This window comes from Arachis hypogaea, chromosome 13 (assembly GCF_003086295.3).
Source record: "Arachis hypogaea cultivar Tifrunner chromosome 13, arahy.Tifrunner.gnm2.J5K5, whole genome shotgun sequence".
NCBI classification, from domain to species: Eukaryota; Viridiplantae; Streptophyta; class Magnoliopsida; order Fabales; family Fabaceae; genus Arachis; species Arachis hypogaea.
This window is the reverse complement of record NC_092048.1, coordinates 93,031,826-93,054,484: the sequence shown is the minus strand read 5'-3', so window position 1 is coordinate 93,054,484 and position 22,659 is coordinate 93,031,826. Positions and strand designations below refer to the sequence as shown.

Sequence of the window (22,659 nt, the reverse complement as noted above, 5' to 3'; positions counted from 1 at the left end):
ATTTTTAATTCTTATGGTTTCACATGAGTAGGTATGCAAATTCTCATAATATTATCATGACTCATTCCCTTATTATCCTTTGTTCCCACAATTTCTCATACTTAAATAACACACACAATTCTATCTTAAGCTAACCAAAGATTCAATTTGGGATATATAATTGTTTTTCCGCTTAAGGCTAGTAATGTGGTAAAATATAGAACAAATGGGATTTAAAGGCTCAAAGTGGCTAACAAAGGTAATTGAAAGGGTAGGCTTTATTTAGATAAGTGAGCTAAACAAATAATGGCCTCAATCATATGCAAACATATAAATATAATAAACATTGGACATATAGGATGAAACAAAATGTAGATTACAATCATAGAGAAGTAAACACACAAGAATAAAATAATTATGGTTAAATAATGTAACCATTCATAAAGGCTCAATTCTCACAGGTTGTGTGTTCTTTAGCTCAAAAATCATATTCCAAATACAACTTCAAGCAAATTTAACATAAAAGTTTTAATTAAAATTAGTGAAATTTTGTTCCAAAGATAGGGTCTTAGAAGAAACTCATTGTCTTTTCAATCAAGCAGAACATGCATGCAACTAACCTATTACTATGCAATTTATCCTATTCTATAAAAGAAAAATCTAACTAAATATCCTAATTTATTGGTGCTAGGGAAGAGAAATTACCTCCGAAAGTCAGGTACTGACCGACCTCCCCACACTTAAGGCTTTGCACCATCCTCGGTGCCATCTGTCAAGAACAAAAGTGGGCTGGTAGCAGTATCTCCACAGTCGGGACCATCATGGCTCCCTGTGCTGGTAAAAGAAGTGGATTCTGGGGTGTCTGAGTCCTTGAATTTTCCCATGATCAGCTCCTTGAGGTATGTGAATCGGCGCTTGTTACGGCGCTCTCTCATCTTAGCTTTGTGTTCTTGCCGATCCAACTTTTCAAGTATCTGATGGAGCAGCTGATCAGTAGTGGGTGCTTGTGGTGTTGAAGAAGGAATATCTTCAACTGGTTCAGTAGGCTGGCTGATAGTGGCTGCTGGAAGTCTAAGATATTTCCCGTTGGGGACAAACTGATCATCCCTTGGAAGCATGGCTTTGGTGTCCCCAACTCTGTAGGAGACTCCGGCTGCTGAGACAAGATCTGAGACCAGAGCTGGAAAAGGTAAGTTGTCAGCGATTTGTACGTGTCTCATTGTATTTCGAATATGTCTTGGTAGATTCAGAGGTTGGTCTGTAAAGATGCACCATAATAGAACGGCCATGTCCGCAGTGAAGGAGGACTCGTGAGTGCTCAGAAAGACGTAATGGGACATGATATGTGCCCATACGCGAGCCTCCAAGGTAAGTGCTAAAGCCGATATTCCCTTAGGGCGGGTACGATGGTATCCGTAGATCCATCGGCTGCCAGGTAGTGCGATAACTCTGAGAACGGCGTCCCAGTCAAATTGGTACATCTGACGCTTGAGTGGGGCTTCTTGAAAAGCATCCAATCCTTCTGGAATAGGGGGAAGACTTAGAACTTTTTGAATGGCTTCTTCTGTAATAGGGACTTGCTTCTGACGGACGTAGACAGACTGCAGGGTCGGTAGGTGGAAGTTGGAGTAGAACTCGACTACCCAAGAAAGATTGACCTGCCTTGGCTGTCTCTGTAGGAAACCCCATTGTCTTCGGGCAATTTGCGGCTCAACAAAGGTAACAATATTGGGCGGGAGGAGAAGAAGGTATTCGTTGTTGTAACTCCTTTCAGCCAGGATGGGGAACATCTGCTCACAGTAGCGATTAGGGAATCGCACAGTGTCCTTTGCTGGGAAGGCTCTTTCTTTATCATCAACCTTTATGATCCTCTTAATTTTCTTTGTTGAGGGCTTAACCGCAGTTGAAGAGGGCTTTGCCACTAATTCTCTCTTCGTTTCTCTCCTTGCTGGTTGTTTGGGAGTAGCTTTCTCTTTTCCTTTCTTGGTGGCCATCCTGAAAAAGGGAAGAGAAAGTAGATTAAATTTAAAGGGATAGAGCAAGGAAGAGAACATAAAGGATGGTTATAAATGCACATAAAAAGGTAAATGATATTAACACACGCTCATGAGTACATGTGAAAACTCAATAATGGAAAATAACTAGTGCATATGATGACAAGTGAATGCAAGGTGTTTATTGGCATGCCGGCAAAGGGCATGAGTAGCATAGATCAAGCATCACTCGTAACAAACCATCACGTTTGTATTGACAATTAAATTCAATGAATAAAATGGTAAAGGGAATTTGTGAAAAGCAAGCATTGAATATTAGAGTAGAAAAATGTAGAGAAGTTCATAATGCCATATGGGCTTTTTCACAAACACATAGCATGCATGTAGAAAAAGTTCTTGAAAATAAGAATTTGAACATGCAAGTAATCCCTTAAAAAGCAATATATAATTGTCAAACAAATTTACAACACTCCACAAGCATATAATAATAAATAGTGACTCAAAAAAATTGATAACACCAAGTAAAAAGGAGAAAAAAAGGAAAAGAAAATATGAACAATGAAGATAAAAGAAAAGAAAAGAAGATAACATATAAAAATAAGAAGAATAATAGAAAAGTAAGGAGGGAAGGAGAAAGAAAAACCTTGTTAATGGGGGTGAGAGAGAGTAAAAAGTGAGAAAGAAGGAAGAAGGGAGGAAGGGAGGGAGAAGAAATAAGGAGGGAAAAGAGAAAAAAATAGCATTTGGGGAGAAAAAGATATGATAATTGGCAAATTAGGAAAACTGTGCGGCGCAAGCGACGCGGTCGCGTGGGGCACGCGGTCGCGCGCCTTGCGCTTAAACTCAATGACGCAATCGAGTCGGTCACGCGGTCGCGTGACCGTTTTAGGCTAATGGCACGAGGGTAGCATCGCACTCGCACAACTCTCTGTTCAAATCATAATAGTGCCAAATTTTGGGTGACGCGATCGCATGGGGCATGCGATCGCGTGAATGGTCAATTCTTGGGATACGACGTGGTCGCATGGGGCACGCGATCGCGTGAGAGGGATTGCGCGTCTAGCGCCAGTCCAGCACCACTCTAGCACAACTTTCGGCTGTGCACCCTTGTTACGTCGAAATCCAGGTCACGCGGCCGCGTGGGGCACGTGATCGCATGGGAGGCCATTATTCCTCTATGATGCAGTCGCGTCGGCGACGTGGTCACGTGGGATGATTTGTGCCATTGGCACGCCTCCAGCCCTGCTCCTGCGTAACTCTCTGTTCATATTATTATTGTCTCCCATCTCCTTGCGATGCAGACGCGTCAATGAGGCGGTCGCGTCGCGTGATGATTTTTTTTTTAATTAAAAATATGTGAATGCAGATGCACAAAATGTACTAATGAAGAGAAGAGTTATTGAATAAGAAAATTAAAAATAAGGAAAGGAACGATCATACCATGGTGGGTTGTCTCCCACCTAGCACTTTGCTTTAACGTCCGTAAGTTGGACGCTCCACTAGCTCAGTCTTCAGCTATGTGGGGATCTTCTAAGAGGAAGATCTCGAGCTCCTTGTTCTTCTTCAGCTTCTCGCCATGGTACAGCTTTAAACGATGTCCATTAACTTTGATAGGTTCAGAGCTTGAAGGATGGATTAGGTGATAAACTCCGTACGGTTCGGCCTTCTCTACTCTGTATGGACCTTCCCATCTTGATCTCAACTTTCCTGGCATGAGCCTTAGTCGAGATTTATAGAAGAGGACTAAGTCCCCAGGTTGGAACTCTTTCCTCTTGATGTGCTGATCATGTACAGCCTTCATCTTCTCCTTGTATAGTCTTGAGTTCTCATAAGCTTCTAGCTGAAGGCTTTCCAATTCCTGCAGTTGCAACTTCCTTTCAGCTCCGGCTTTTCCAATTCCCATGTTGCATTTCTTTACTGCCCAAAAGGCTTTATGCTCTATTTCAACAGAGAGATGACAAGCTTTTCCATAAACTAAGCGGAAAGGACTCATCCCAATGGGTGTTTTGTATGCTGTTCTGTATGCCCAGAATGCATCTTGTAGCCTGGTGCTCCAGTCTCTTCTATGAGGTTTGACTATCTTCTGTAAGATACGCTTTATCTCTCTATTTGACACCTCGGCTTGCTCATTAGTCTGAGGATGGTAGGCTGTTGCAACTTTATGAATTATCCCATGCTTCTTCATTAGTCCTGTTAGTCTCCTGTTACAAAAATGGGTGCCTTGATCGCTCACGATTGCTCGTAGTGATCCAAAGCGACAAATAATATGGTTTCTCACAAAGGAAACAACAGTGTTAGCATCATCATTGCGGGTAGGAATTGCTTCTACCCATTTGGAAACGTAATCCACAGCTAACAATATATAGAAATAACCATTAGAATTTGGAAATGGACCCATGAAGTCAATGCCCCAAACATCAAAAATTTCACAGAAAAGCATAATTTGTTGAGGCATCTCATCCCTCCTGGATATATTACCAAATTTCTGGCATGGAAAACAAGATTTACAAAATTCAGCAGCGTCCTTAAAAAGAGTAGGCCACCAGAATCCACAGTCTAAGATTTTCCTAGCAGTTCTTTGAGGGCCAAAATGTCCTCCACTCTCAGATGAGTGACAGGCCTCTAAGATGGACTGGAATTCTGATTGAGGCACACACCGTCTAATTACCTGGTCAGCGACACATCTCCATAAATATGGGTCATCCCATATATAACATTTAGACTCGTTTTTCAGCTTGTCTCTTTGATGCTTAGAAAAGTTCGGAGGAAAAGTGCAGCTAACTAGATAATTAGCTACAGGTGCATACCAAGGGACTATCTCAGATACTGCTTGCAGGTTATCAAATGGGAAATTATCAGCTATAGGAGTGGAGTCATCTGTAATGTGCTCAAGGCGACTCAAGTGGTCTGCCACTAAATTCTGGTTACCACTCCTGTCCTTAATTTCTAAATCAAATTCTTGTAATAGCAGTATCCAACGTATAAGCCTTGGTTTGGACTCCTTTTTAGATAATAAATACTTTAGAGCTGTGTGGTCTGAATACACTACTACTTTAGTTCCAAGTAAATAGGCTCGGAATTTATCCAGAGCAAAAACAATAGCAAGAAGCTCTTTCTCAGTAGTGGTGTAATTCGACTTAGAGGCATCTAGAGTTTTAGATGCGTAAGTAATAACAAAAGAATCCTTACCTTCACACTGAGTCAGTGCTGCTCCTACTGCATGGTTGGAAGCATCACACATTATTTCAAATGGTTGGCTCCAGTCTAGTCCTCTTACAATTGGAGCTTAAGTCAGTGCTGTTTTCAGCTTATCAAACGCTTGTTTGCAATTTTCACTGAACTCGAACTCAATATCTTTCTGCAGTAGTCTGGATAAGGGAAGTGCTACCTTACTGAAGTCCTTAATGAATCTCCTGTAAAAACCTGCATGGCCAAGTAAAGAATGGACCTCCCTCACAGAAGAAGGGTAAGGTAAACTAGAAATAACATCCACCTTTGCTGGATCTACAGAAATGCTAGTATTAGACACAACATGTCCTACTACAATCCCTTGTTTAACCATAAAATGGCATTTTTCAAAATTTAATACCAGGTTTGTACTGACACATCTATCTAATACTCTAGATAATCCATCTAAGCAAAGGCTAAAAGAATCGCGATAAACACTAAAATCATCCATAAAAACTTCCATACAGTCCTCAATAAGATCAGAGAAAAGACTCATCATGCACCTCTGGAAAGTAGCTGGTGCATTGCACAAGCCAAAGGGCATTCTCTTATAAGCATAAGTCCCAAAAGGACATGTAAAAGTGGTCTTTTCCTGATCCTCAAGAGCTATATGAATCTGGAAATAACCTGTGTAACCATCTAGAAAACAATAATGTGATTTACCTGACAGGCGATCCAGCATTTGATCAATGAATGGAAGAGGATAGTGATCCTTACGGGTTGCTTGGTTGAAGCGTCTGTAATCAATGCAGACCCTCCAGGCGTTCTGAACTCTGGTTGTCAGGAGCTCTCCATGCTCATTCTTCACTACAGTGACTCCAGACTTCTTTGGCACCACTTGTACTAGGCTTACCCATTCACTATCTGAGATGGGATAGATGATATCTGCCTCTAGTAGTCTGGTCACTTCCTTTTTGACAACCTCTAGGATAGTGGGGTTCAGTCTTCTCTGGGGTTGACGGACAGGTCTTGCTCCCTCTTCTAAAAATATCCTATGCTCACAAACTTGAGGGTTGATGCCTACTATGTTTGCCAAACTCCAACCAATTGCCTTCTTGTGCCTCCTCAGCACACCTAGTAGTTGCTCTTCCTGTTGAAAAGTGAGTTCCCTTGCAATTATAACCGAAAACTTCTACCCGTCTTCAAGGTAAGCATATTTGAGGTGTGGAGGAAGGGGTTTTAATTCTAACTTCTAACAATGTTTAGGCTCTGGGTTGTCTGGAGCTGGTAACAGTGGTAAGGCACTGTCATTGTCCTCTGAGAATGTCCCCACACTTGGACCTTGTCCTGTGTGTTTCTCTTCAAATTCCTCCTGGTGAACTTCAGCCACGGTTTCATCTATAATGTCACACTTGAGGATAGAGTGATCCTCTGGAGGATTCTTCATAACTCCATTCATATTGAAGATCACTACTCGGCCATCTATTTCAAAAGAGTATGTTCCTGAAAAAGCATCTAATTTAAACTTTGAGGTCTTCAGGAATGGTCTTCCGAGTAGGATTGATGATGGCTTGTCTGAGTCATTTTGGGGCATTTCCAGGATATAAAAATCAGTGGAGAACGTGAGTCCCTTAATGCCTACTAGTACATCTTCAGCAACTCCAACCACTGTAATAATGCTTTTATCTGCTAACACAAAACGAGCTGCCGACCTTTTTAAGGGAGGGAGCCTCAAAACATCATATATAGACAAAGGCATTATACTTACACATGCTCCTAAATCACACATGCATTCAGAAATTATCACACCACCAATAGTACAATTAACTATACAAGGACCTGGGTCACTACACTTTTCAAGTAAACCTCCCATTAAAGCAGATATGGAACTTCCTAAAGGAATAGTTTCTAATTCATTAATTTTGTCTTTATGTATACATAAATCTTTTAGAAACTTAGCATACTTAGGTACCTGTTGAATAACATCAAATAGAGGAACAGTTACCTCAACCTTTTTGAATATCTCTACCATTTTTGGATCAGCTTCCAACTGCTTCCTGGGCTTCCTTGCAAGTTGTGGAAATGGAATAGGAGTGGCGTTTTCTGCAGTGTCTGCGCCTTTTAGTGCTTCCTCTCGTGGTTGCACTTCTTCTTCTTCAGCCATGTCCTGTATGTCCTCTTCTTCTTCAACATCTTCTATTTCCACTACCTCTTCAGCTGAGGCGTGTTCTGGTGGGTTTGTCTCCTCCTGGTTTCTCTCTTGCAGTGTGGTTCCGGACCTCAGGGTGATGGCATTAATACCACCCTTGGGATTGGGTAATGGTTGAGAGGGAATCCCACTGGAGCTCAAAGGTTGATTATTGGAGTTATTCATTGATCCTATCTGGGAGACAAGAGCCTGCAAAGTAGCGTTCAGACCATTTAGAGTGGCATTAATGTTATTTTCCATGGTCTGCTGTCTCCGATCAATAGATTGTAGTAAGTCATCATTGGCAGATGCAGAAGGATGGGTAAATTGAGAGGCCTGCTGTTGGGTATTCTGTGGTCCTTGGGACTGCCTTAGGTGAGGTGCTCTGTAAGGCTGATTCTGATTCTGCTGCCTATTGTTGTTGTTATTCCACCTCTGATTTCCCTGATTATCTCTGCCTCCTCTATTGTTGTTGTTGTCCCTCCAATTTTTGTTAGAATTGTCTTGCCATCCATGGCTGTAGTTGCCACCTTGATTGTACCCTTGGTTGGGGCGGTCATAGAAGTTATGTGTGGCTGCCACGGTGTTGTCCTCCTGTTGGAGCTGCGGACATTCATCAGTATAATGGCTATAATCAGTGCAGATTCCACAAACTCTCTGTGGGACTAACTGTTGGTTTTGCTGTGCTGGAGAAGGATGAGCTTGCTGAACTTGTTGTTGATTCAATTGCATTTGCTTCAGGAAGTTGGTCATTTCACAAATACTCTGAGTTAAAGCAGTAGTCTCTCTGCTAGAGGATACTTCTGCCACGGCTTTTGCACGGCCTTGTTTCTGCCTGTGATTCCTAGTAGATTCAGCTAAATCGCTGATCAATTGCCATGCCTCATCAGTGGTCTTGTACTTTTTCATAGACCCATTGCTAGCACTTTTCAATGTGGTCTTATCTTGGGGCCTCATTCCCTGTGTGACATAACCGAGTAACACTATCTTGTCAATCATATGGTGGGAGCAAGCTTCCAGAAGATTATTGAAGCACTCCCAATATTCATAAAGCGTCTCGGAGTCATCCTGAACAATCATGGAAATGTCTTTCCTCAGTTTATCAGTAACTTCAGCTGGAAATAACTTTTCCAAGAATTCTCTTCTCAGTGTATCCCAGTTGGATACAATTGCTGCTGGTTGAGTGTAGTACCACTCTCTTGCCTTTCCCTCAAGAGAAAACGGAAAAGCTTTTAGCAAAATTGAAGTTTCATCTGCACCCTCATGCTTGACAGTAGAACAGGCTGCCTGAAAATCTCTCAGGTGCTTGATAGGCTCTTGAGCAGGTAAGCCATGAAACTTGGGCATCAAATTGAGCAATGCGGTCTTTATTTCAAAATCTGTAGCTACCGCTGGGTGATGCGCTTGAAATGGTTGCATTGTAAAATCAGGGGCTCCAGCCTCCTGGATAGTAACTCTCCTGGCTGCTGCCATGTTACCTGCGCATGAAACAACCAAATCAGTAGAACGGGGGCTGGTTTCTTTCTCAAATAACGTTTCAGATCTGCCCTCAGAGAGGACTAACTGACGCCGAGCTTACCTTATTTGTGAAAAAGTTCTTTCAATCTCAGGATCGAATATTAGCAAGCTTGGATCAGGAAGCGAACGTGTCATCTAACGAAAGAAACAAGCAGCTCATAGTAGCAAAATAAAATAAAATTCAAATAAATAAATTCTAATTAATAACTTTAGCACTCTATTGCAACTCCCCGGCAACGGCGCCAAAAATTGATGCGAGCGGAAATTGGCGAGTTAAGAATGATTATAAAATATGCGTTGTAAGTATAGTCTCAACCAACCAGAAATCCGCTTATCAATTTAGAAGGGTGTCACAGAAATTAAAATGAAAATACTGGGAGTATGAATCCCAAGTCGTCTCCCAACGAGTTACAGAAAAGTGTGCTATTTTATTAATCAGATGTTTTCAAAAAGGTTTAAGTTGAATGGCAGAAAATTAAATTAGAGAATTTATATAAATTTAAATAAAAGCCTTGACTGTGAGTTGATTAGTTGGAAGCCCTATTCTTGTTGCAGTACTCTCAAGACTAATTGATAATTGGGGATTATTCTGTTTAGTTGTTCCTTACTAGGTAAGGGAAAGTTAAACAAGTTGGAATGCTATCTCTATCCACAAGTTCCAATTCGCTCTTGGGAGGATTGGTGTGAGTGACTAGAGAGCAATCCAACAATAAACCCAATTATAATCTTTCTCTTGAGCATCCCAACTTCAAGGGTTTCTTTCAATCAACTCCCCATCAAGTTAGGAAACTACTCGCTCATTGTAAACGAAGAATTCATAACATAAGAAAGGGAATTAAAGAAAGACATGATACATAATGATCAAAAGATTAATTAAAAATAAAAGTAATTCTTATATTAATAAATGCTAAAATAATCCGATAGTAAAATTAAGTAAATTAAGGAACATGAAAGAGTAAGAGACAAGTAAAGAGAACGAACTAGAATGTCGAAGTCTTGATGAGGCAATAACTCTTCTCAATATCCCAATGCAAAACAATGAACATAACAAATCCTAAAACTATGAATGTGTAGAGAGAAAACCTAGAGGAGAGAAAAACAAGATCTAAAAACTAAAACTATGCAGAATGAATATTGTTGTTGGTTTCTGCATGTTCTCTGGCTCTAGTCTGCTTTTCTGGACCGAAAACTGAGTCAAAATAAGGCCCGAAATCGCCCCCAGCGATTCTGCAGATTATGCAGATCGTACATGTCACGCGGTCGCGTCATTCATGCAGCCGCGTCATTCGGCTTTCTGCTTTGCCACGCGGTCGCGTCATCCATGCGGCCGCGTCACTGCGATTTCCTTTCTTTCGCGCGGTCGCGTCATCCATGCGTCCGCGTCACTTCTCGCTGGTCATCTCCTTAATTCCTTATGTTCCTTCCATTTTTGCAAGCTTCCTCTCTAATCTCCAACTCATTCATGCCCTATAAAGCCTGCAACACTTAACACACAGATCACGGCATCGAATGGAATAAAAGAGAAATAAAATACATAATTAAAAGTCTCTAGGAAGCAAGTTTTCAATCATGCAATAACTTTAGGAAGGAATTATAATTGCATGCTTATTTAATGAATAAGTGGGTAAAGATCATGATAAAACCACATAAATAAACACAACATAAACCATAAAATAGTGGTTTATCAGAGGTCTAGGTTGGAATTCGACCTTCACAAAGCTCGGGGAAAGTAGAAGCAATCTACAGCTTCTTGTGCTATGGCTGAGGGTTTGCAGAAGAAAGCTGAAGAAAGTTATTCCCAAGTTTTTGGAGAAAACTTGGACTTGAAGGAGGAGGTAAAGCAGCTTAAGGAAGAATATGCCAAATTGGAAGAGTCGGCTGCTGAGGGAACGGATGAGATGTTTGAGAACTTGAAGGCTCAACTTCGGGTTATTGCTCCCGAGGTGGATCTTTCTCCTCTTAATCTTGACATGGTCATGATTGACATGAAGATTGTCCCTCCTCCTTGGGAATGGGACATTCTTATGTCCGAGCTAAAGGCTTTGGGGGAGCCCATTCGGGAGTCCTCTCAACGTTGACCGCGGAGGCTATGCCGACTTTCTCTTCTCATCCTAAAGTCGTCCCGACCGAGGAGACTATGCCGACTTCCTTTTATTGGTCCTGTTTAGTTGCTCTTTCAAGGCCTGACTTATGGGTCTTTTTATGAACACTTTTATGTTTTTGTATATTTTGCATACTCTTGTGGATGATAATCCTTTAAGGATTTAACAACTTTTTGAGTACCTTTTTTTACAAATATTTCTGTTTGGGTTGTTATCTTTAACTGTTATAAAGCTTTATAAGAAGCTTCTTTGTATGTTGAGAGTGATTAGCTTTTTTAACTTAGAAATTCTAAGTGAAATATTTTTCCATTGCCATACTCAGATGACCGATTTCTTTTTGGAAGTCGGCCATTTTAAGACTTAGATTATTTTTGTGATGGATTTTGGGGCCCAAACATCGTTCGACTTATGAGTCATAAAACACGGGCTTTTATGATCGACGCGTATAACCTCTTTATGCTGACTTGTACCTCGTCGCTTTATCTTGCCGACGATTTAGGTCGGGCAACGGATTTTTGCATTTTTTTTTAGCTTAAGTCGGTGTGCGTTGTAGAATAAATAATAGAAATTAAGAATACTTTATCATTAATAAAAAATAATTTACAAAAATGATTTTTCTACTAAGGGTGGTATGCCCCTAGCCCTCGTTTTGATGCCTCGTTAAAACCCCCTTCAGGAAAACCCTCTTTGGAAAAAAACCATGAAGTCGGAAAAAAGAGTACACCATGAAGTAAGGTGCGCTTCTAGCTATAATATCTCTTCATGTTGCTGCGTGCCATGACCTAGGAAGCTCGGTCCCTTGCAGGTCGAACACTTTGTAGTAGCCTTTTTCCTAAGACTTCAGCTATCTTGAAGGGTCATTGCCAATTAGCAGCGAGCTTTCCTTCGCCCGGCTTGGTTACTTCAATTTCATTTCTTATCAAGACTAAGTCACTTGTGGTGAAGTTTTTTTGAATGACTTTTTTATTATATCTTGCCGACATTCTTTGTTTTAGCGCGGCTTCTCTTATCTGAGCTTGTTTTCGGACTTCTGGGAAGAGCGCGAGTTCCTCTTTCTGAGCTTGGATATTTCCTACCTCATCATAGAATCTTACCCTTGGGCTTTGTTCATTAACTTTAATGGGGATTATGGCTTCTATTCCGTATGCAAGTCAGAATGGAGATTCTCTAGTTATCGAATGAGGGGTTGTCTGATAGGCCTATAGGACTTGTGAAAGTTCTTCTACCCGTGCTCCCTTTGTGTCTTGTAACCTTTTCTTTAATCCTACTAATATGAATTTATTAGCTACCTCTGCTTGTCCATTGGCTTGGTGATGAGCGGATATTTTATACGCTTTTTGGCATCACTTTCATATTATTTTTAGTAGTTTTTATTTAGTTTTTATTAAGTTTTTATAGGTTTTAGTGTTAAATTCATATTTTTAGATTCTACTATGATTTTTTGTGTTTTATACAATTTCAGGTATTTTCTGGCTGAAATTGAGGTGCTGGAGCAGAAGTCTGATTCAGAGACAAAGAAAGCACTGCAGATGCTATCTAGATCTGATCTGCCTTCATTCGGAAGAGCTTTTATGGATCTACAAAAGCCCAAATGGAGCGTTCTCAACAGCTATAGAAAGATGACTTCTAGAGCTTTCCAGCAATATATAATAGTCCATACTTTGCTTCGGATTAGAAGGCCTAAAACTGGAGTCCAACGCCAGCTTCCTGCCCCCCTTCCAGGCGTCCACCGCCCAAAGAGCAGAGACCAATGTACAAATGCCCAAAGAGGACCCCCTAGCTGGCGTTCCACGCCTAAGAGACCTCATAGAACATGGATCTCATCAAAGCTCAGCCCAAATACTCACCAAGTGGGCCCCAGAAGTGGATTTTAGCACTAAATACACTATTTTACTCTTACTAGTCATTTGTTCAGTATTTAAAAGTTTTTTTACACAATGTCTTCAGACCTCTTTTGGGAGGATACACATTATTTTCGAGTTTTACATTGTATTTTTACCTCAATATGAGTTTTTAAACCTCCTAGGTTGAGGGAAGGAGCCCTGTTGAGTCCTATGAATTAATAAAAGTACTACTGTTTCTCTTTGATCCGTGTTTGATTAATTCTAAGATGTATATTCATACTTCATCGTGGTGAATAGGATGATCTAACCAATTAGCTCTGTTCATCATATTAAGATGAACATGCCTAACAAACACCTGCGTCTACTTGGGTCAGAATGCGTCTTTCGCCGGACAAGGATGACCAACAGCTTGAATATACACCTCTTAGATGGCTAATCATGATTTCGATGGGGACTTCTCGAGACATCAGTTCAGCCGATTTTCGGGGAGATTAGGGTCTCTGTGGTAGAGGCTAGAACCAAAGATGCAGCATTCTCTGATCTGGAAAATTTGACCTTGTCTATAGCGTTTTGAGTGGGATCATAAAGGAGAATGGACTGTACGCGCTTCACCCTCAAGCAGAGATGGATCCACAGTAAACCTGGGGTTCAGATCCGGAGGAGTATTGGCAGCTGCCCAAACCACTGTCAATCACATACAGCCTGCCATTGAAGAAATCATTCACAAGCAAGGAGAGCAGTAGTACTGAAGTTAATTCAGAAAAACAAAGCAACTCCGATCCTCAACTCTATTCCTCTCATATACAACATTATTATTAATTATCCAATAACCTTCTAATTCCGCCTGACTAAGACCTACAAGACAACCATAGCTTGCTTCAAGCCACAATCTCTATGAGATCGACCCTAACTCGCTCAAGTATTACTTGGACGACCCAGTGCACTTGCTAATACTGCTATACGGAAGTGTGGGGTTTGCGTACACGCACCAAGTTTTTGGCGCTGTTGCCGGGGAATGCTGAGTTTGGACAAACTGAAGGATTGTCTTGCTCCATAGATCAGGTAATTCTTATTTTAATTGAGTCTTTTATTTTTGTTTTCTTCTTCTCTAATTTTTGAAAAATCATTAAAAACTTTTTCAAAAATAATTTTTCTTTTCTTTGTTTGATCCTTGGTTTTGTTTGAGTCTTTCCTGTTTTCTGTTTTTCAATTACAAAAATTTTAAAACCCTTTTCAAAAACCTTTTTCATGCGGTTTATTTTCAAGCATCCTTAACTTTCTGTTTGAGATTCTTTGATTTTCGAAAGAGTATAACTTTGATTCGAGTCTTTTATTTCTATTTTCTTCTTCTTCAAATTTTCGAAAAAGTTAAAAGCTTTTCAAAAATAATTTTTATTTTATCTGTTTAATTTTTGTTCTTAGTTTGAGTCTTTTATTTTGTTGGTTAAATTTTCGTGTTCTTTGAGTCTTTCTTTATAAAAACTTTTCAAAAATAATTTTTCTTTGGTTAAATATTGTTTCAATTTTTTAGTTTGGTGTTTTCTTGTTATTTTTCTTTTATTTTTCGAAAATTTTGTTTAGTTTTCTAAAATTTTTAAGTTTGGTGTTCTTTTTATGTTCTTGAGTTCTTTGAGTCTTTAATTTTTGTTCTTAGTGTTCTTTGTTAGTATTCAAAGTGTTCTTGAGTCTTGTTTGTGTTTTGATAAAATTTTTAAGTTTGGTGTCCCTTTGTGTTTTTCTCCAAAAATTTTTGAAAATCAAGGGTGCCAGATCTTAAAATTTTAAGTCTTGTGTTCTTTTTGTGTTTTTCTCTTTCATCATAAAATTCAAAAATAAAATATATATTTCCTAACTAATTTCTAACCATAATTTTTGAAAATTACATATAAAATTCAGATTTTGATTTCAAATTTTTATCTTATCATATCGTAGTTATCAAGTTTTCAAAAATAAAAATCATATCTTTTTCAAAAATCTTATATTTTTCAAAATCTTATCATGTCTTTTTCAAAAAAATTAAAAATCTTATCTTTTTAAAATATTTTTCAAATCTTTTTAATTTCTTATCTTATCTTTTCTAAACTTCCAATTTTAAAATCATATCTTTTCTTATCTCTTATCTTATTTTTAATTTCAAATCTTTTCTTATCTTATCTTCTATCTTATTTTAAAAATTTAAAACCTTTTCTTAATTAATATCTTATCTTCTCTCTCTTATTTTTCAAAACCACGTAACTAACTCTACTCTTCTCAATTTTCAAAAATAATATCTTCTTCTCTCTCTCTCATCTTTTTCAAAACCTCCTAACTAACTCTCATCTCTTTCTTAATTTTCGAAAACAATATCTCTCTTCTTCTCTTTCTTCTTTTTCAAAACCACCTAACTAACTCTCATCTCTCTTAATTTTTGAAAAGTTCATCTTCTCTCTCTTCTATTTTCGATGTTTAACATTTAAATTTTAAATTCTTTTTAAATTAGTTAACTAATTTTTGAAATTAATTGATAAATAAATAAAAAGAAAAATATTTTAATTCTTATTTACTTTTTCTATTTATACTTCTTCTCTTCTTATCTCTATTATTCGAACTTTTCTTGTCTCTCATCTTCCATCTTCACTTCTTCACATCTCACTGGGAGCTTCTTGCCAATTGGCACAAAAGGTTTTCTTGTGATTTCCTTTCCATCTTCCTTCCTCTTCTTTCTTCACATCTGACTTTAAGGAGGAGCTTCTTGTCTATTGGCATAGAAAGTCTTTTTCTTTTCTTTCTTTTTCTTTTCTTCTTGTTTATGACCAGAACAGGGATAAAGAACCCCTCTTAACTCCTAATCCTAAACCTGAAAGGACTTTAAGGAGGAGCTTCTTGCAACAAGCTAAAGCACAACACTCTGGAAGAAACCTTTCAGAAAACTTTAAACAAGAAAAAGGAGACATGGCCGAACCTGGAAAATAGGCAAGAAAGATGCTTGGTGGCTACAATCCTGATTTCTGTGGAGGAAGTATCAATGTACCTCCTATCAGAGCAAGAAGCTTTGACATCAACCCATAACATATTGCATTAGTGTTGCAGAAGTTCCAATTTCATGGACATCCACAGGAAGACTCCAGTAAATTTATCACTGACTTCCTGTAGTTCTGTGACACTGCAGAGACTAATGGAGTGGATCCAGAACTCCATAAGCTAAAACTATTCCCATTTGCTCTGAAAGATCGAGTAAAAGATTGGTGGGATATTGCAACTAAAGGAAGTATGAACACTTGGGATCAGGTTATTACTAGATTCCTAAATAGGTTCTCTCCCTTGCAGAGATTGGCTAAGTTAGCAACAGATGTTCAGACTCTAGTTAGGACAGACGTTCTAAATATGGAGATTGTAGCTGCACCCCATGCTGAGGTTTATAATGTTCCTTGTGATATGAGTGGTAACTACCCTCAAGGAGACATTCTTACCCATAACCAGTGGACACCTAAGCAGGGTAATATTCTGCCTATTGAGTTGTTTGAGGAAGTGCATCCCTATAGGGCCCTCACAGAAAGCCCGATGCTTTTTGGGAAGGAGACCTTAAAAGAAGGTGGGACAGTAGTCTTCACCAAAAAGGCCGAACCTTAGGAGCTTACTACTGAGGGACTGAAGGCAATCAAGATCCAGGAGGATCCTAAGGATGCCATTGAGCACGCCCCTACAGAAGAGAAGGAACCTCAAGTTGATTCTTCTCTAGGCGTGCAAGAGGAGTCTGTGATTATCACAGAGCTCGCTCTTGCAAAGGTGAAAGAACCTCAGGAGCTATCTTTCCTTGGCGTGCAGAAAGAATTGGCAGATGAGCAGTTGGCTCATTCCCTAGCAACCCTTAAGGAACTGCAAGTTAATATCTCTTTTACAGAGGTATTTGAAAAGAAGGACCTAAGGAGAGATGGAATAGAGATACTTACTGAGAAGTACAGTATCCTAATTCAGCATGAGCTTCCAAGGAAGATGCCAGATCCATGGAGCTTTCAGATCCTATGGAGTACTGGAAAGATCTTTTTTGACAAAGCCCTGTATGATCTTGGCTTAAGTTCAAATCTGATACTTTTCAATGAGGCAGAGGCCGAGTCTGGAGAGACTGGAAAAGCATTGAACGCCAATAAGGAAGACCTCACTGGGCATTCAATGCCCACAATGGCAGCAAGCCTGGCACTGAACGCTAGTGAAGAAGCCCTCACTGGGCATTCAACGCCCATCCTAGCAGCAAAACTGGCATTGAACACCAGCTAGGGAGCACTGGCTGGGCATTCAACGCCCAAACACACAGGCTTTCTGGCGCTGAACGCCAATGAGGAACCCCTCACTGGGCGTTCAACGCCCAACCAGGTAGGCTTTCTGGTGCTGAACACCAATGAGGAATCTCTCACTGGGCGCTCAACACACAATCATGCAGCCACTCTGGCACTGAACGCCCGTGAGCATAGTTATCAGAACCGAACCGGTAATCAACCCGGTCATATGACCGGGTCATCGGGTTACTAGTTCAACCGGTGTGGGTTACTAATTCACCTGGTTAACCCGGTCATAACTAAAAAAATATAAAATTATATTAATAAAATTGAAATAATGTCTTAAAACTTAAAATGCGAGTCTTACAAACATTAATAATCAAATATCAAGTCTTAAACATAACTAGTAATCTAAAAGAAGAGTTAATAAACTAGTTTCTAGTATAAAATATGTTCCCAATTTAAATCAATAAGAGCAAGTTAAAGATAACACAATCATTAAATCAAGTCCAAGGGGTGAGCTAAAAGTCGGCATCAACATCTTCATAGGACAAATGAGGAGCTTGATCAACATTTCCCTCATTTTGATTTGCATCCATATCTTCCATAGCACTGTTACTTGGTCCATCATTATCTTGGTCATCCTCCAAATTTAATTGATCTACATTTGTGCATTTATGACAAATCAATATCAAGAATAATTCGTAATAGCAACTGACAATTAAAATATTCAAGCAATTGAAGAATTTACCAAGATCATCCAAAGTTGGTTGAATGGACATATTTGTCAAATCATTTCATAGAACATCAACCTCTTTAGGAGTTAAAAACGGCGGTGAATCTTCCAATATCCAATCCGAATGGTCACCAAATGTATTAAGACAAATTGGATCATAGCTTTGCTTTCTCATTAGATTTCTATGTTATCAAGTTATGTAATTACTAAACTAAAGATTAAATTTTAATGAACAATACTTTTTAAAATTAGATAAATAATTATAGAAGATACCTGATACGTAAAAATTAGATTTCTTACGTATTTACTACCGGCAAGTATACCGAGTCGCATCAAGTAATAAAACTCACTGAGAGTGAGGTCGATCCCACAAGGATTGGTGGATTAAGCAATTTTAGTTAAATGATGTTCTAGTTAGGCAGACAATTTGTGTTGTTTCTTGATATATTCAGCATGAAATTAAATTGCAATGACAAGGAATTTAAATAATAGAAAGTAAGGGAGAATAAATTAAAGGACTGGAAATGTAAAAGCAAAAACTTAAAGTGCAAGGAAATAAAAACTGAAATGTAAATGACTAAAACTTAAAGAGCAAGAAAGTAAAAGAACTGAATTTTAAATTGCAAGAAACGTAAATAACTTGAATCTTAGAGTGCAAGAAAGTAAAATTGCAGAATCTAAATTGCAGTGAAAGTTAAATTGCATGAATTATAAAAGGAATTAGGTTTGGGAATCAAAACAGCTGTGAACAATTTCAATTAAAGTGAATGCAGAGAGATCTAAATTCAGAATTTCAAAGAAAATGATTCATCAGGGATTGGAGATACTATAATCTATCATGAACCAAATGGGTCTCAAATCCTTTCTCAATCATAAGAGTAGATCTATGGCGGATTGAAATTGATTGGATCCCAATTCCTTGGCAATCCAATCTCTCTAATCACAATCATTCTTGCCAATTCCTTGATCTAATTGTCATGAGAAGAGTTAGAGAACATTCTCTTATCCATAAGCCACACAAACTCTCAAAACCTCAATTCCTCTCGAATGGTGTTGGTTAAGAGAATTGTGAAGGATAGAGCTTCAATTCTAATGCAAGTGATTCCCCTTCCGAGGCTCACACAAGCAATCAGTTGAATTAAACCCCTTCCGGAGTGAATAATTCACAATCAAAACAGAAGTTATCCTATAGCTACCCAAATGAATTGAGAAGAAGAAGAATTTCATTGATTCATTATAATTACAATAGAGCTCCTCCCCCTAATGAAATTGGGGTTTAGTGACTCATAGCTCTAAGTTCAAACAGAATTCTAAAATTGGAAATTAGATTAAGCATAAAACAAAAAAAGAAAATAAGTCTGGAAACGAAAATGAAACTGGAAGAGTAAAATTTAAAACTGGAAAACAAAACTGTAAACAGAAAGAAAAGTGATGCAGAGTCTCAGCAGAAAGTAAATTCAAAAGTGCCAAAGTACAAAAGAGATCTAAAAAGAAAAAGAAGCTGAAAAAGTTGATCCAGAAGCCGTCACAAATAATCCCAGATGCCAACTACTTATACTCGTGTACTTGCTTCTTCAAGTGTACTTGGAAACTCTTCAAAATGGGCTTTTTAGTTGGTGGAATATTCTGCTCCAGGAGAACATAGCGTTCTTTAGGAGAGCGGAGTGCTCATGCATCGACGCGTACGCGTCGTTCATCATTCTGGCACTTTCCACGCATACGCGTCACCTACGCGTGCGCGTCATTACTCTCTGTAGCGCTTGTCACGCGTACGCGTCACCTACGCGTACGCGTCCTCTTTGGTGCGCTCTCCAGGCGAGTGTAGCGTTCTTTCCAAGTGCGCTTTCCCACGCGTATGCATCATCCACGCATATGTGTGGTCTTCCAAAAGTGCCATTTCCACGCTGCCGCTTCATCCATGCATGCGCGTGCTTGTTCAGAATTATTGCTCCCACGTGTACGCGTCGCGTGGTCTTTAAAAAATCACTTTGACGCGTATGCGTCACCCACGCGTACGCATCGCCAGCTAAATTTTCCAACTTCTGTATTGTAGGCGCTCTTGGGTGGAGAACATAGCGCTCTTGGTGAAGAGCGTTGCTCCTCATGTGCGTACGCACACAAACACAGAGCGCTCTTGTAAAGAAAGCGTAGCGCTCAGGGTTGTGCTGCAGGAGAACATACCGTTCTTCAAGCTTAAGTGAGCATAGCGCTATGCTCTTCTTCCCCTATTATGATCACAAAACAGAATAGCATTACATCAAATGTGTTCCTTGAGCAACTATCTTTAGATAACTCACTCATTCATACTTTTCTTCAATTGTTTGCATGAAATTGAGCGAAATTCATTTAGTCCTCAATTTATCAAGGTATGATGAGAGAATCCATTTAAGTACTTATTTATTTGAGTAATATGCATGAAATTGAACTAAAATTGACTAAACTAACTAGTTAAACTAGCTAAAGTGCGAATGCATCAATACCTTTGTTGTAGCCTCAAGTTATAATGAACGAAAACAAGATTATTAAGCTTTTGATGTTCTAACCGACTCCTCTTCTTTGTGTGGATGTGTTCAAAAATACTCCAATTTTGCTCACAACCAGAAGAACTACAAGTTTGATTTAAAACACGAATGGCTAATTTTTGTAAATTTGGTGCTCCAGTTCCATAAGATTCCCACCATTGGTCTTAAAATCAAAAGAGGCAATGCATTACAATTAGCTTTTTTAAATAAATAAATGAATAAAGAAAGATAAAACTAAATAAATATTTACCTGGCATCACTGTGCTTCGTTCACGCAGTGCAGATTGTCTTCCAAAATCATCTTCAGCATTAGAATATATTCTCTTCTCACTTGTCAACTTAGTATTCTATTTTGGATCATCATATAAATATTTCTCAATTACATCTAGTAGGCCAGAAGTGGTTTACTTATGTTTTTCAAATTCAGCAGCATTGAATCGAAAAGCAGGGCTTAACCAATAGCCAGCAGCATGAAGATTTTTTTTAAGTTGTGAATCCCAATGAGTATCCAAAATCTTCAAGTAAGGCTCCACAATCTTCTTTCTTCATTGAAACCTCTTCACCATCTCTTCTCTAGCTTTATTAAAAGCTTGATAAAGAAAACCCATTGCAGCTTTATCTTCACTATCCACAATACGAAGCACACGAACAAGTGGCTCAGTAAGCTTGACAACATTTGTACATTGATTCCAAAACTTAGAGTCTAAAACTTGATCGACAAATGTTTTAGCTTTAGCTTCTTTGGAGTAGGCTGAGATTATCCATTCTTTAGAAGTTACCATAGCTCTTAATGCATCTTTTTGAGCCAGAATACTCTGCAAAGCTATGAATTGGTAGCAAAGCGAGTTCGAGCTGGACGAAGTATTTCTCGTCCACCGGTAAACATCCTCATCAGATACAGTGGATGACAATGATTATATATGTATTTAGTAATCTTTGAAGCATGTGAAACTGTCTCACTTCATTCAACTTTCCAATATGTTGCAACATCAAATTAATACAATACGCAACACAAAGAGACCAATACAACTTAGGAAATTCAGCTTCTAACAACCTTCCAGCAGCAACGTAATTTGCAGCATTGTCTGTCACTATATGAACAACATTTTCAGGACCGACAAAGTTGACAACATCCTTAAAAAGCCTAAACAATAATTCAGCAGTCTTGGAGGCATGAGAAGCATCAACAGACTTTAGGAAGATAGTTCCTTTAGGACAATAAACCAAGAAGTTAATTAAACTGTGCCTACAACGATCAGTCCATCTATCAGCCATGATAGTACATCCAGTTTGCTTCCAAATTTCACGATACCGTTTAATAATCTTTTTCACATCCTCCACCAACTTACTCAACAAATACCCACGAACTCTACCAAACTTTGGACCTTTATATCCTGCACCAATGTTTGCAATAGCATCGATCATTGGTTGGTAATATGCTGAATTAACTGTATTAAATGGCACAGAAGCATCAACCATCCACTTTGCAATGGCAATGTCACATTTTTTCACAATTTCTTTATTTTGCAATACACTTTTTATCGTTGGTTGGGCTCCAGGTGTTGTTGAAGATGGAAAAAGTCTCTATTCTAGTAGTTTTTTCCCCTTTCCTAGCTGCAGGTGGTGGCAACCTTGTCCTTGAATGTTGACGAACGGATTTTCTGCTAGTAAAGAATTTCACAAATAAATTCTCGTTGCAAGTATAGTTTCTAAACCAACAAAGAATCCTTTCGTACAAAAGTTTGGTTGTCACAAGTAACAAAACCCCTAAAAAGTAATAACCGAAGTATTTAAACCTCGGGTCATCTCTCAAGGAATTGCAGGGAGGTGTGTTACTATTGGTTATGGGTTTTTGTTTTCTGAGAAATTTTGGAATGAGGAATGGAAAAATAAATGATTGTGAATTAAAGCAATGTAAATTAAAAGAGATTTATGTATTCAAAATAAAAATCCTTGACCGGGAGAATGATTAATTGGAAGTTCTATCCTTGTTGGATTTTCTCAAGTATAGTATCAAAAGGTTGTTATTTTCACTTAGTTAACCCTTACTAAATAAAGGAAAGTCAAGTGATTGAGCTAACTCTTATTCGCAAATCCTAATTCTCTCCCTTGGGAAGGATTAGCGTTAGTAAATAGAGAATTAGCCAACAACTTCCAATTTAACTAATCACTTGAGCATTCCAACTCAAGGGTCTCCTTTTAATCAACCCCCAAGTCAAGTTGGGAGTCTACTCTGTCAACATGAATACCATCTTTGTAAACTTATAAGAGAAGTAAAAAGGGAACATGATAATTAAAATCAATTAGAAACAATTAAAAAACTAATAAAATTTAAATAGAAAAATACTTCTTGCA

General features: G+C 38.7%; 1 protein-coding gene across 1 annotated transcript; it reads right to left on the bottom strand.

Moving 5' to 3' along the window:
* Positions 1-17,567: 17,567 nt before the first annotated feature.
* LOC140177650 (uncharacterized) lies at positions 17,568-21,783 on the bottom strand. Its single transcript, XM_072210795.1, has 4 exons — positions 21,204-21,783; positions 20,868-21,055; positions 19,964-20,007; positions 17,568-17,760 (listed from the first exon to the last, which is right to left on the bottom strand). The coding sequence occupies exons 1-4, from the start codon at positions 21,781-21,783 to the stop codon at positions 17,568-17,570; spliced, it is 1,005 nt and encodes a 334-aa protein (XP_072066896.1).
* Between the last annotated feature and the right edge of the window lie 876 nt (positions 21,784-22,659).